Genomic DNA, 13,655 nt, shown 5'->3' with positions numbered 1-13,655 from the left:
CCGGCTGGGGCTAAACCACGACACATTGTTACCTTGTATTAGTGTAAAACCAGTAATAACTATATTATGAATTAGGCTCAATATTTGCTGTTTTTGCCAGCTGCAAATAAAATCTAAATCTCAAAATCCACTGATACCCATACCCGTATACCCAGAAAGCTATACTTGCGTCTTTCTCTGTATGCTGTTTATCTTTCTTCTCTTGCTTGGCTTCCTAGATACAAAGCCAGTAACAATAGCACTACATTACATGTTTTTAGCTCTTCACATAGAACTGATGTAGAGCAAGAGATGATGTTTAAGGAGCTGAGCTACTAACAGTTGGTTATCGAGTGAATGAAGCAAGCTAATGTTCAATACAACAAAAGCCTACACACAAATCTTACTTTTCTTCTATGTCACGAAGCAAAAATTTAGAAGTTACCTCATGCTCTCTTCCAGAGAGAAGGCTAAAAGTTTTTATATTCCTATAGTTAGGTACATTTTAGGCAAGAGTCAAGTAATGCTGCAGCTTACTTAAAGATACCTGTTTACTGTAAGACGTACATATAGCCATAATAAAAGCTCCATTCACAAGGTATGCGGGATGGACTGAATGTTAGAAGTCCACATTTTTCATAGCTCCTGGACAAAAAGCAACATGATCTGTATTACCTAAATACTTAGTTATATGATAAACTGTGCCTGAAGTAGACATAAAGATTGATATTTGTATTTAATTATTTTTGGACCTACACATTTTGTTCCACACTTGAGTGATGCTACTGTGGGTGCTATAAAACCTAAAGAAATTATAGAACGGTGCACATTACTGACATGGAAAGAAACAGATTTGATGATTTATCTGTCCAAATAAAATATAAATTGTTTAGAGATTTAAAGATGCACTGGATAACACTGACATTATCAAAACCCATAGCAGTTCATTACTTCTGCTGACAATAACCTTCAAGGTTACGTATTTTTACCTGCAATACTCAGAAATCAGCAGCAAGCTTAATTTGGATTCTGTCCTGCACAGGAACTGTTTCCAAATACCAAGGTCTTGTGCTGTAGAGAGTGATCCTGAGTGAAATGCCTTCCAGAATGAGACAGAAGGGCAGGATAGCTTGCATCTACATCGATGAAAAGAACTTTACATTTGAAAATGGTAAATATTTTAAGGTTCCCTTACCAAAAAAAAAAAAAAAAATCGATGACACTTATTCTTAATAGGAAAAAATTCTAGTCTTGGACCAGCTACCAAGAAAATCCCATATACCCAGACAGAAGCCCTGCCTTGAAAATCCAAAATCCCAGTCAGATTTAGCTATGGTCAAAGAGGACCATAATGGGGGTTGGTAATCCCTTTAGCCACTGCAGCTAAATCCATCAGGAATGAGGAATCTTCGACGGATTCACAGCCTTGCAGGAGCTGGGTTAATGGCAGGCTGTGCTGCAGCGGCGGCAGCAAGGCTTCATCCCTTCTGCTGTTTTTGTGGATTCTACTTTAAGCCGACGGGTGGTAGTACAGCCTAAAGATGGTAGTACCGACGCCAGCTCCAGCTGAGCTTGCAGATTTAGGGACTTTTCTTTACCTTCTTGCTTGAGGTTATCTACTCACAAACTTTTAATGCTGGTCATCTTTATGATTTTGCAAACCAGTATAAGCAGTATTCAAATTATTCGTGATGATCAATGTCTTCAAAGTGCTAAGCAACAAGCAAAGCAGAAAAAAGGGAAAGAAAAGGTACTGCTCATGGGCAGACAGAATGCAGTCACCTGTAGATACATAGTTTGAGAAAGAAAAACTGAAATCATGCCTTTGGAATTGTGTCAGACAAAAAGATAAGACAGGAAAAACAAAGTATCCTGTCTAAAATCCACATGAAAGACTCAAATCATCATTTAATTTTGTCAATTTTAATATTGGCCGTACATTATCTGATGGACTATTAGTTTAAGGAAAAGAAAAAAAGACATTAAAATTATGTAAATAGTCCTATGTTTTCAGTCAAATGTTCTATCTATATATTGAATAGTCTTTAAAAAAAGTACATTGAAAATACAGGTATATAAATGAGCTGACAGAGCTAAGAAAATTAACTGAATCTTAGCAAGGATTCTGTTACAGGTTCTGAGTGAAAAGACAAAGGGACAGAATTCATAGGGTGGGAAAAAGGCATTTGCTGAGCATCAATGAAGAAAAAAAAGGTAAGTTTACAGCTTGATTTATCATCTCCCACTGTTCAGAAGCTGTAGGTTTCTTGAGAATGGCATCATTCTTGCGAATGATGCCTACATTATTTAAAAATAAATTATTTGCCATCTGTTTCTTACAGGTGACACTGTCAGGATTTTCTTTACAAGCAAGTGGTCTAGAAAGCAACCTTTAAAAAAAGAAAAAGCAATAGTTGAAATTCCCGCAATCCTAGGACTTTAAAACTGAGAGCTGGCACTAAGTATGACAGGAGCATCTGAAATGTTTCTCTGAATGTGAATCAGTCTAAAAGATTTGCAGAGAACTGCAAACTGGCAGAAGAGCTGGTTCAGATTGATTCATACAAAAAAAGAAAAAGAAAAAAAAATAGAATGGGAAGAGCCTCATGCAGGAACAGAAGAGGCAGAAAATAGCATAGCCAGGAAATAAGCCAGGGCAAACGCTAAGGTCTAAACTTGTGGTGACAGAGCTTTGAGCAGCATGAACACATGAGGGCAAGGTCCCTCAACTGGGGATTATGAATAAAGATCCACAACAGACCTGACACACACATGTGATTTTGTTATTTGTTCACGGTTTAGGAGCTTTTTTTCTTTTTTGCCTCAGGGTGCACTACTCCAAAGAACACAGTTTTAGGAGGGGCTTTAGCTGTACTAGAAGAACTGTGAAAGGACAGTCCGGACCAGGTCACCATTACTGCCTTTCATGAAAGCAGTAGGACTTGCAGGTGGAGTTAGCCAGACCATTGGACTGTTCTGGCTAACAATCAGTTCTGGAAGCCAAGTAGTCCAGCCCCAGCATTGATGTCCCACCCACAGGCGTGAGCGCTGACACCCCTCTACTCCCAGCCATCCCCTCAAGAAGGCAAGCAAAGCACTTTCCCTGGCAGTGTCACCAGGGAAGTGTGCAGCCACAGTGATGCCTACTATGGAACTAGCATATTTTAGCAGTTTTCCTCATGCTTCTTTGATTAGCCCTTTGGTCTACAGGGATGGCTTTGCAATTTGATTGGAAGCATAGAGGGAAAGAAGAGTGAAAAAATTAGACGCTTGGAATAGCCTTCTCGTTGTCACTGCAGAGATGTCTGTGTGCTGTGTGTCCTGCTCAGATGCCTACTTTCAGTAGTGTTTTATCAACTCCAATACAGCGATTCAATTCCTACTGATAAGCAGTGCCCTCGTTCTTGGTGTCAGTGGTTGCTCGGAATGTTTTTTGGAAGTGTGCCTGTTGCATCTAAAATCCAGTGTATCGGAAGACTGTTAAGGGATAAAATATTTATTGAGGGGAAAAATACTAAACAATATAATTGAACAAAAATAGTGTTTTCTTTCTGGATTTATTACTTCGACTTTTCCTGTATTTAATTGTGTCTCTGTAGTCAAAGGAAGGAAAATACAAAGCGGTAATGCCAGAGAAATCTTGCCTAAGGACAATCAACTGATGTTTTTAGCTAACAAGGTAGATGAGCAGTGCTGTTGCAGACTCATTGCATGTACCAGTGAGATAAGTCAAGACTGACAAGTGAGTTGGATGAAATTATGAGAAGTACATAAAATCAACAATAGAAAGAGATCAGCCAAAGCAGGGCAAGATGATATTTCAGTGCCCATCTCAGCATTCTGGCAGTCATTAGTTTGCACCATATAACTGTCTCTGAGTGTGAAATGGATTCTTTTTGGATCAAATTTAGCCAGAAACTTGCTCCAGGAGTTTATCTGACATGCCACAGCTGCTGTTGGATATTCATTCCATGCTGCTGTCCTTGAGCTAGTCTTAGGTCAAGGTGAATCTCAATGAAACATTTAGCATGAACACCAGGTTTCTCCTTACAAATCTGCCCCTGCTGTGCTGAACTACTTGATAAGACAGGTATAGACCCAGCATGGTAAACAGCACTCTTCAGGGGTAGGAAGACTGAAATAAAGCTCTGTGATGAATTACAGAATCATAGAAGAGTTGGAAGGGACCTTTAAAGGTCATCTAGTCCAACCCCCCTGCAGTGAGCAGGGACACCTTCAACTAGAGGAGATTGCTCAGAGCCCCGTCCAGCCTGACCTGGAATGCCCAGGGATGGGGCATTTACCACCTCTCTGGGCAACCTGTGCCAGAGTTTCACCACCCGCATTGTGAAGAACTTCTTCCTTATATCTAGTCGAAATCTGCCCTCTTTTAGTTTAAAACCATTACCCCTTGTCCTATTGCAGGTGAGGCAGGACTTGCCCTTGGTGAAGCCATGCTGGCTGTCTCAAATCACCTCCCTACCCTCTGTGTGCCTTAGTATAGCTTCTAGGAAGATCTGTTCCATGATATTCCCAGGCATGGAGGTGAGGCTAACAGGTCAGTAGTCCCCAAGGTCCTCCTTGCTACCCTGAATGCAGATGTGATGGTGCTGGAGCTTATATTTGAGAACTTGAATGGGTCGCTAATATGGAAATGAAATTCATGCAGGGGAATTGTGAAGAAAAGAGCCTGATACGAAGGTCAGGTAGGAAAGCTGCTGGCGAGGAGATGATGGAGCAGTGACACGGAAGAACAGATACAGGTCCCTCTAGCTGAACTCAGACATAATAAGGAAGTATACAAGAGGTGGAAGGAGGGACAGGTGACCCAGTGGGACGATAGACCTGCTCTTTGATCTTGCAGGGATAAGGTTAGGAAAGCCAAGTCCAATCTGGACTTGAATCTGGTGAAAGGCAACTTCTACAAGTGCATAAAGAGCACAAGGAAGACCAGGGGAAATGTGTCCCAGTGCTGAATGCAGCGGGGTCCTGGTGACACAGGAGACAGAAAAGGCCGAGGTACTCGATGCCTTCTGTGCCTTGGTCTTTACTGGTAAGTCTTTTATGGGCTTGCCAGTACAAGAAATATATGGACATACTGGAGTGAGTCCAGTACAGAGCCACAAAAACAATTATGGAACTGGAGCATCTCCCGTGTGAGGGGAGGCTGAGAGAGCGGGGACTGTTCAACCTGGAGGAGAGAAGGCTCAAGGGGGATCTCATCCGCGTGTATAAATACCTGAAGGGAGGGGATGAAGGAAAAGGAGACAGACACTTCTCAGCAGTGCCCACTGGTAGGACAAGAGGCAACGTGTGCAGAAATAAAACCTCCTTGCCAAAGCACCTTCTCTGCTGCATCCCACATCCCTTTTTTTTTACCTTTGTTCCCACAAACACAGTCATTAGCCATCTGTGTTGCTCATCATCTTGTACTAATGTCTGTAATTTCCCTTTCCATGATCTCTTCCATTGGCTGAAGAATCATAGAATCGTAGAATGGTTTGGGTTGGAAGGGACATTAAAGATCATCTAGTTCCAATCCCCCTGCCATGGGCAGGGACACCTTCCTCTAGATCAGGTTGCTCAGAGCCCTGTTGTTTGTGTATGAAGCTTCCATGCCCTTGTTGCCTTTCTCTGATCTTTTTCTACTTCTGCTGTATGCTTTTTGAGATCAGGAAGCCAGGACTGGCTGTGTAATTCAAGGCAGAAGCAAATCAGAGGCTTAAACAGGACCACAATCACTCTGCCTTCTTTTTTTGTTTCTTCTCTAGTTATTCCCAATGTCGGATGTGCTTTTTTGTCCTCTTCTGAACATCTAAACCAATGTTTTCAGGACCTATCATAATTGTGTGATCTCATTCATGAGTGACTGCTGAAATGTACTTTCTGACTCATAAAGTGGTTCATCTACAAGGATATTTTAATGTAAGGGCTAAATACATGTCTGTTAAGCAGGAGGTGCTCCCAGTTAGTAGGATGATGGTTTTGCTAAAACAAAGGTTACTGCATATGTGGATCTGATATAAAAAGTAGCAGGTTGCGGGGCTATGCACAAGAAGGCAAAATCGCAGATGCTGTGGAGTCAGCGTGTTTACGTATGGATATACCTCTACCGGAGGTCAGCAGCCGGCCTCGTCCTCTGACTGCTGTGTGCATTTCTGCTCACCTGGGCTGTCACTGGACTTTTCTTATCATTTCCACAGAGCAGCAGTCCTGGAAAAATGGTGTTCAACCTCGGCCCAAGGTACTGTGCTGGAACGGAGAGCCTGTAAAGTGTCGTAACACCATGCGCCAGGTACTTACTGTTCAGCCCACCGCAGCCTCGGAAGAGAGAGGTAACGCTTTCTAAGACTGACAGGAGCCCTCTTCCTCTTGAATGTCCTCAGATACTTTTTTGAGCCAGAAGTCCTTCCAGGGTACCGTCTCCTCCCTCTCTTTACCTTAACCCCTCCGTACCCCAAGGCTGAGCTCACCCCAGCCTGTTAGGGAGCAGCAGGGGCTCCACGTCCTTCTCCGTGGCGGGGTGCAGGGGAAGCACTCTGAGCATCCACGGGGGTGGGAAGTGACGCTCCTTCTGCAGGTTGCGTTATATTGTCTTTTTTCTCCTGCTTGGAGCTAGTGGAGAACAACCATACTGAGGGTTTCCCTCTGATTCTTTTCTGAAGGTAGAACCCAGGTAGTTTGGTCCATGTTGAGAAACATCTTGAGGCTGAAGTGGGCATTTCACTGCCCTGCTCTGCTGAGATTTGTGACTTGTGCTCTCAGACAGGGCCAAGGACTGAGCCTGATGTCAGCTGGGGAGGGTGCTGGGCCTCTCTAGAGAAAGGCAGTGCCTGTGCCACACTCTCCCTTGGACAACAGTATTCCCACATTTTGTCCCCAAAACCGTTGCTTTGCATCCAGCCCTAAAGACTGTTGTTGGTGATTAATCACGCATTACTTTTATCCTGCAATGTGTAGGAAGAAGTGAAAGTCAATAACTACTCTGCAGTGACAGTCTCCTGTTTTTCTGGGACGGTTCTGTGGATGTGGCCACCTGGCAACAGCACCGAGCTGAGAGAAGAGGAACAGCCTTGTTTTCTACTCACACTCTTTTCAGCTCAGCTCTTTTCGTTCTCTTCAGCATCTGAGAGTTATGGTCACACTAGAAAACAGAGATGAATATCTGCTCTTGTAAGGGAATTAACATCTCCAGCTGTGTTAAAGTTGAATTTTTGTGACCTGCGACACAGCCTGTATTACTTTGTTTAATTTGGGTGAAATGGCAATACCCGTTTTGGGTCCCACAAGCAAAGTCTGGCGAAAACGGAACAGGAGTGTTATTCTCAAATATTCCACCCTCATTTTTGCCCCATGTTCCTTTTACCCAGTATGCATTGATAGTCTGGTGCATTGTTCTATTGTTTACTCATGGTTCTTATCACCATATATGATGTTATTAATATGTGGTGTTACTCATATATGATCTAGTCATATTCATATGAATGCTGTTGGCCCTTAGGGTCACTTGTTAAGAGTCTCCGGGGAGAACAGGTTTGTTGTATTTAGTTTTGCTCACAAACTTTTTCTACGCATGGTTTGACTTGTGGAGACGCTGCTTAGTGTTGTGCTTAACAGAAGGCTGGGAGGCATACACACCTCCTGGGCAGGGCTTCGCTACGGGGGCCTTGTCATACGCCTGTCCCGCTCTGCGCCAGCACCTGGTTCGTACCGACTGGTGGAATGAGTGGATGATGACAGGCATTCGCGTCCTTGGACCCATCAGGGCGTCCACATGTGAAAAGGTTCATCTCGGGCCTTCCTAAATGTGTCTGAACCTGCCTGCCAGCAGCTGGGGTTCCGCATAGGCGGCAGCTGGCCAGCTGTTACCTCATCACCTGCGCTGCCGCTGGAAGAGAAGTCTGCCGGCTGGCAGCCAGGATGCTGCTGGGGCCCTTGCAACAGGCACGCGGCTGGTGCAGCGTCCTGCTGCGGTGGGTTCTCTTGCCGGGTGGGGACGGGGCTCAGCTGTGTGGGGGCAGACCTCTGGGACACCAGCCGGTAACCTGGGGTCTGCCTGGCGTTTCTTGCCCTCTCTAACAGACCTCTGCTTAGTCCTGAGTCCCTGCGGGCCTAGCCATGCGTAGCTGGCTGGTGGAAGCTACCGGAAGAACACGGGAGGCTGTCAGCGCGTGGCTGTGAAGACTACGCGTTGCGAGACAACAGGCAGCACGACCCCGGCGGGGCCTGGAAGCCCACACTGCCGGTTCCACCACGCTGGCCTTGCCGGCTCCACGTGCCCCGAGGCAACCCGGGGGCTACCGCAGGAGTGCCTGGGGCTACCCGGGGCTGATCACGGTGCGAACAGGCAGTCGCCCAGGGCAGGCTGGGGGACGGTGAAGAGAAGCTGCTGGTGGGAAGGGGTGCAGGAAGCTTCCAGAGGAGACGGGAAAGCAAAGCAGGGGAAGGATGTGGGTTCACGTACGGTATCACCGGAGGAGGTTATGAGGCCGTGAGCATTAGGGTCGGTCACGTCAAGGTAAAGAGAAGGGGCTGGTGCGGATGGGTGAAATGGATTTGCTTTGGTGGGAGAAAAGGGGAGATAGGGTAGAAAGAGGAATCCGTTTTGTCGTCTGAACGCCACACACCCAGTCTGCCGCCAAAATTTTAGCTGCAGATTTTCGGGATGCAGATGAAATAGCTCTGCTGCAGATGGATTGTCTCTAACTCCCTGATTGTTATGATTCAAGCACTTCCTTTCAAATTGCATTTTTCCTTCTTATGTGCTTTATCACCTATTTCCAGAAAGAATATTTGTAACACCAGTCTTTAGTAGTTAAGTGTTACTTTTTCTAGCCAGCTGTTTTCGTTCTGTTTTCCTTTTAGTATAAAGATGGAACAATTAAAAACGACTCAATCCACATTGTTCTTTTTTTTGCATCTTTTCCAGAAATGTTTAGTAGGTGTTGCTACAGGAGGCAGAACACTGGACTCGGGTCTAGTTGTGTCAGGGCATTTCTGTTTCTGTAAGATCGTTTCCAGTGCCCACTATTGGCTAATAGCAATGCCATCTTAGCATTTTCTTTGTGTAAAGGAATCATGCAGTAATTTAACAAGCATGCATTCGGAGGTGCTCTGATCCATCATCAAGCAAATGGGAAATCCCATTTGTTTCCACTCAGATGTCAGTAAGTTTGATACTACCTGAAACCGGTAAAAGGGTATTAATGATTTACAGTTTGCAAATTTCCCTAAGCAGTGGCTTTTATTTAATCACCATCCTTATTTTCAAAGACTTGATTACATTCTTAGTTATTAGTGTACATGCTTCCTCCAAATTTCCATCTGATAAGATCAGCAGTATTTGTTAGTGTGGAAATTTCATCAGGTAATGTTAAAATGCTAAAAAAGCCCAGCTCCCCCCTTCCTCTCTGTTTTTGTGTGTCATCTCATCTTACATTGCTTTCCAGTCTCTGATGAGTCATTGCATTTACTTTGTACTCATACTTTTCGCATTTCACGCCTGAGCAGTGTTTTTGATTTCCTTGTTTTCTCATCAGCAAAAGCACCATTTTTTTTCCTCTAGGTAACACCAGATTTTTTGCCAGGTCAGAGAAACCCTCTTTTCCACGTTATGGCTGCGCAGGATGTTGTGAACATCACATGCAGGTGTCTCTGGTCACTTTTGAAGATCTTTATGCTGTTTCCTTAGTAGCAGTCCAGGTCCCGAGGGGATGTCGCTTTATCACACAGCTGAATATTATAAAGATCATAATATATATATATAATATAAAGAAACATAAACAGCATAAAATACAGCAATCAACTATGAGGATATAAACGAACATTTCAAATAACAGAGACTCCCAGCTATGCAAATTTGAACTCCCTTCTGCTCCTTGTCATGGCCGTAGGGTGGCACAGGGGTTTGCTGAGCCCTGACGCGTGTCCTAGGAGGGGTACAGCCCGGTATTTCAAGTTTAGCAGCACATTTTTGCTGCCTGCCTGGCTACCAGCGAAGGGGAGATGAGGGGGATCCCACGCCCTGCGGTTTCCTCCTCCGGGTGGTGATCGGGTGCCCCCATACCTCTGCTTAGTGACCCCATCAGCTGTTAGATAGCGACACCCCTTCGGCCGGTGTTTCAGCCTCGCCAGTGGAGCAGGAGAAGCAGCGTGTCGGTGAAGGGCTGTTGCCTTCCCCACCTGCTGCTGCTACTTGTTTAAAAAGGAAAAAAAAAAAAAACCAACAAACCACAAACCCCAACATCTTTTTATTTTTGAGTTTTCTTTTCTTGTCATGGAGCTCAGCCTCCGGAGGTAGATAAAGGATGATTAAAACCTGTTGAGTCAGCAGACTTGGCACAAAACCAAGCAGAACTTCAAAATTTTGAAAGGCGTTGTAGAAAATTGGGAAGCATTAACCTCAGATGATTTTTCTGTGATGATGAAAAGATGAAAGTTAGAAAGACGTAAATGAATTATTGTTTGGAGAGATGCGGCACCTCTGAAGTTAAATCAAAGTATCGTGCTCGCTGTAGCCGACGTAGTTAATATTAGCCAGGTTAGCTTGAGGTATTTTGATGCAGCGTGCAGATAACAGTGGCACAGTGCGCTTGCACAGAAAAAATGAGGCATATGCACATCCGACTCTTTTTACAGAAATACACCATCAGCACAGTTCCTGTTTAACCTGCAAAATCTTACGCTGCATTTTATTAATACCTTCTACAGATTATGTCATAAGAGTGCAGAAAGTGGTTTGTTTTAGACATAAAATGCAGATATACTTTGAACTGTCCTATCACTTGCCTGTTTCAACTTTACGTACAGCAACTGGGTAAAACTTTAACAAGTATTTAGCTGTATGAATTGACCTCATGGGCTGCCTGCTGTGACAGCAGAATTATTTGTCAGCAGAATTTCTTTTCACAGCCTACTCTTATCAGAAGACAGCCGCGATTACTAAGCTAAATTGGTATGCGAAACCATATGGTGTTTTGGAGCTGCTCGGTTACTGTGGAGGATAAATAGCTCCTGACCCTAAACAGGATCTTTTTAAGAAAAAAAAGCGGTGTCCCTCTGCCTTATAAGGCATGGGCAGGCTTACTCCAGTGCTGAAGAAGGGGCGGTAACGGGTTCATGCCGCTGAGTTTTCTCCGGCAGCGGTCGCAGGCGACCGAAGAAGTTGAGCTGAAATTGCGAACGCTTCGTCCCGGCACTTAGCAGCGAAACTCAGCCAAGAGAGGAGGCAACAGGTGAAATTAGAAAAAAACCCAAACCCCACAACACTTGATCATGGGAAAATCAGGTGAGCAGATGCCGTCGTGCAGTTGGGCTGTGTATTCTGACAATGTCCGTGCCTGGTTTTGTGCTCGGAAAGCGTTGCTAAAGAGTTAGTGGCTTTCCTCGGAGAAAGCCGCTTTCATGTGTGCGTGGTACAGCCTGGGAGGAGCTTTCCCTCTGACACAGGCTTAGATTAAAAACCGAGAAAAAGGACCCCCCCCCAACCTGCACAATGCAGAGGTAGTTGTATTTTGTATACAGCTTACATTTTGTAACTTGTAGTAGCTTTGTTTTGCTGTGTGAAACAACTATAAGCCTTTAATAATTACAGCTTTAAAATGGTCTTGTGCCTTGCTGTCTGACAAAACTTAGCTGCCTTTCAGATAGGCAGCGGGATGCTTTGGGGCGGGGGGGAAGCTTTTTACCACCCTTCCTGTGGGGAGGGTTTAGGTTGAAGGTTTGGTTACGGTTTCACTGAGGACATAGCCTTGCTCAGCTCCCAGGTCTCTCCCCAGCTGTGCACGGGTTCGCAAAGCCTCTCCCTGCTGCCGGCTGCCTCGTTGGTCCCTTCCCCACCGCTGCCGGCTGCCTGCGTGCCCTGCTCTGACAGTCTTGGCCGGGAGAGACTCCTCCGAAGCTGCCAAGGAGCCGGAGACCTTAAGAAGAGAGAGCTCATGCCCAGGGCTTTCTCCATCTTTGTCCTGTTAGAGTCGTGAGCGAAAATCTGTGCTGGTTTTCTGAAACGGCTGCGAAACTGGATGGTTTATTTTTGTTCTTGTGGTTAGGACGTTATTTCTGTGACAAAACAGAGCCTGGCGGCATACTGTCTGTCTGTCCTGTGTGTAAACAGCACGTATGGGACACGCTCAGCAAAACCTAGTACTTGATTCACTCAAAACCGTAGGCATCTTCCAGAGAAACTTGAGGAAAATCTTTGCGTGGGTAACACTTTAATGGGCCTCAGCATGGGTCTGTTGAGGTTTTTTCCTTTTTTTAAAGGTCAGCATCCTAGACGAGATCAGAGCTGCCTGCAAACGTCATTGTAAAGGGTTTATTGGTATGACACCCAGTCCAGGCAGCGCACCATATAGCTGCCAGTGGGTGGGTTTTGGCCTCGTGTCCTGGAAGCTGCGTGTATTTTCAAGTGGATTAGGATTTCGTAAATAACCTTACAGTAATTTAAATAACTGTAGTTGCTGAGAAGCATCAGGTTCAGCACTTCCTTGCCAATAGCTAAAAAGTACAAATACCAGATAAGTCTTGTGGCTGTACGTTACATTAGTAAAGCAGATTGGGCAAAAGCAGTAGAGATATTCCACTGGGCACCTCCCAATCCCCAAATGATTAAAATCTCCTGGTTTAATATATGCAAATTGCTGTTACAGTCAGAAGGCAATTACTGTCTTTGTTATTTCCTGCACATTTATCACTGTACATCAGTTGGTTGTTCCACACTTAGGAGCAACGACAGACCAGAAACTCCTTTTGCCAAGACGTGGGGAATGCTTGCATCCCTAAGCAGTTATACAAATAGAGCTTGAGATCTAAGCACATGTTAAAAATGTTTTGTCACTTGTGTCACATTTTTCAAATCAATGGCAAACTGGGTCCAGGTTACTGTCTTTGAGCTGTGTGCGGTATTTTTAGATGAATCATAAAACTGAGATCCTGTCCTGACAATTGGTTTATTGACTAAATCCCATCTGCCCTTTCCAGTGCACTGAGAATTCCTGTCTGAGATCATTGTGTGGTTTTTTTCTTTGAATGGGTGAGAGCAGCGCTTTTACAGAGTACCGCTTCCTCTGTGTTCCATGTAAAATTCCTCCTGTTTCTGCTGTAGTACTCTTGAGAACATGATGCGGAGAGGTTGCTCTATACTAGATGTACAGAAATGTAACAGGTTGGGATCTGTCTGTCCTTGAAACAGGGTCTTTGCTCCTCTACTAGGTCAGAACGATTAAGGCAGAGATTACCTGAAGGCATAAATTTAAGGATGCTCTAATTCATGTAAAGTGGGGCCACTATTTTAGAGTAAGTGTCTTCAGAGCAGTTTCCTTAACTTTTTATCTTCGGTAAATCTATCTTGAGGTCTAGGTATCCCCAGGCAAAGAAATCCTGCTGTTGAAAATCTCAGTTCTTTGCTAAAAGCTCTGTAATAATAAGTTGTAACTAGCTGTTGGATTATATTTGAAACAATGTTCACTGCAAGTGTCAGAGCTAGAGACTTAGCATTGGTTTTGCTTCACTGAAGAGAGTGTGGGAAGACATCGGTACCTCTGACTCAGCTTTCTTCCTTGGAAGCTGCAGGCTGCTAAAACCAAATTCATACTGAAACTCCCTCATCAGGTTTAGAAAAACGCCTCCCATGGCCATAACTCCTGCAAATACTTAAGCCAAAACGGAGACACCCCCCC

General features: G+C 44.5%; 1 protein-coding gene across 1 annotated transcript in view; it reads left to right on the top strand.

Moving 5' to 3' along the window:
- Positions 1 to 4,938: 4,938 nt before the first annotated feature.
- Positions 4,939 to 13,655, top strand: part of LOC104624057 (golgi-associated plant pathogenesis-related protein 1-like) — a gene marked incomplete at its 3' end in the record, with an annotated part of 23,426 nt that continues 14,709 nt past the window's right edge. Inside the window, exon 1 of the mRNA XM_010291320.1 lies at positions 4,939 to 5,032. Within this exon, the coding sequence (XP_010289622.1) occupies positions 4,939 to 5,032 (94 nt within the window). The remainder of the gene's footprint in view (positions 5,033 to 13,655) is intronic.

Source organism: Phaethon lepturus, unplaced genomic scaffold (genome assembly GCF_000687285.1).
Source record: "Phaethon lepturus isolate BGI_N335 unplaced genomic scaffold, ASM68728v1 scaffold18187, whole genome shotgun sequence".
NCBI lineage: Eukaryota > Metazoa > Chordata > Aves > Phaethontiformes > Phaethontidae > Phaethon > Phaethon lepturus.
Note: the sequence above shows the minus strand (reverse complement) of the source record. Positions and strands in the feature narration are given on the sequence as shown.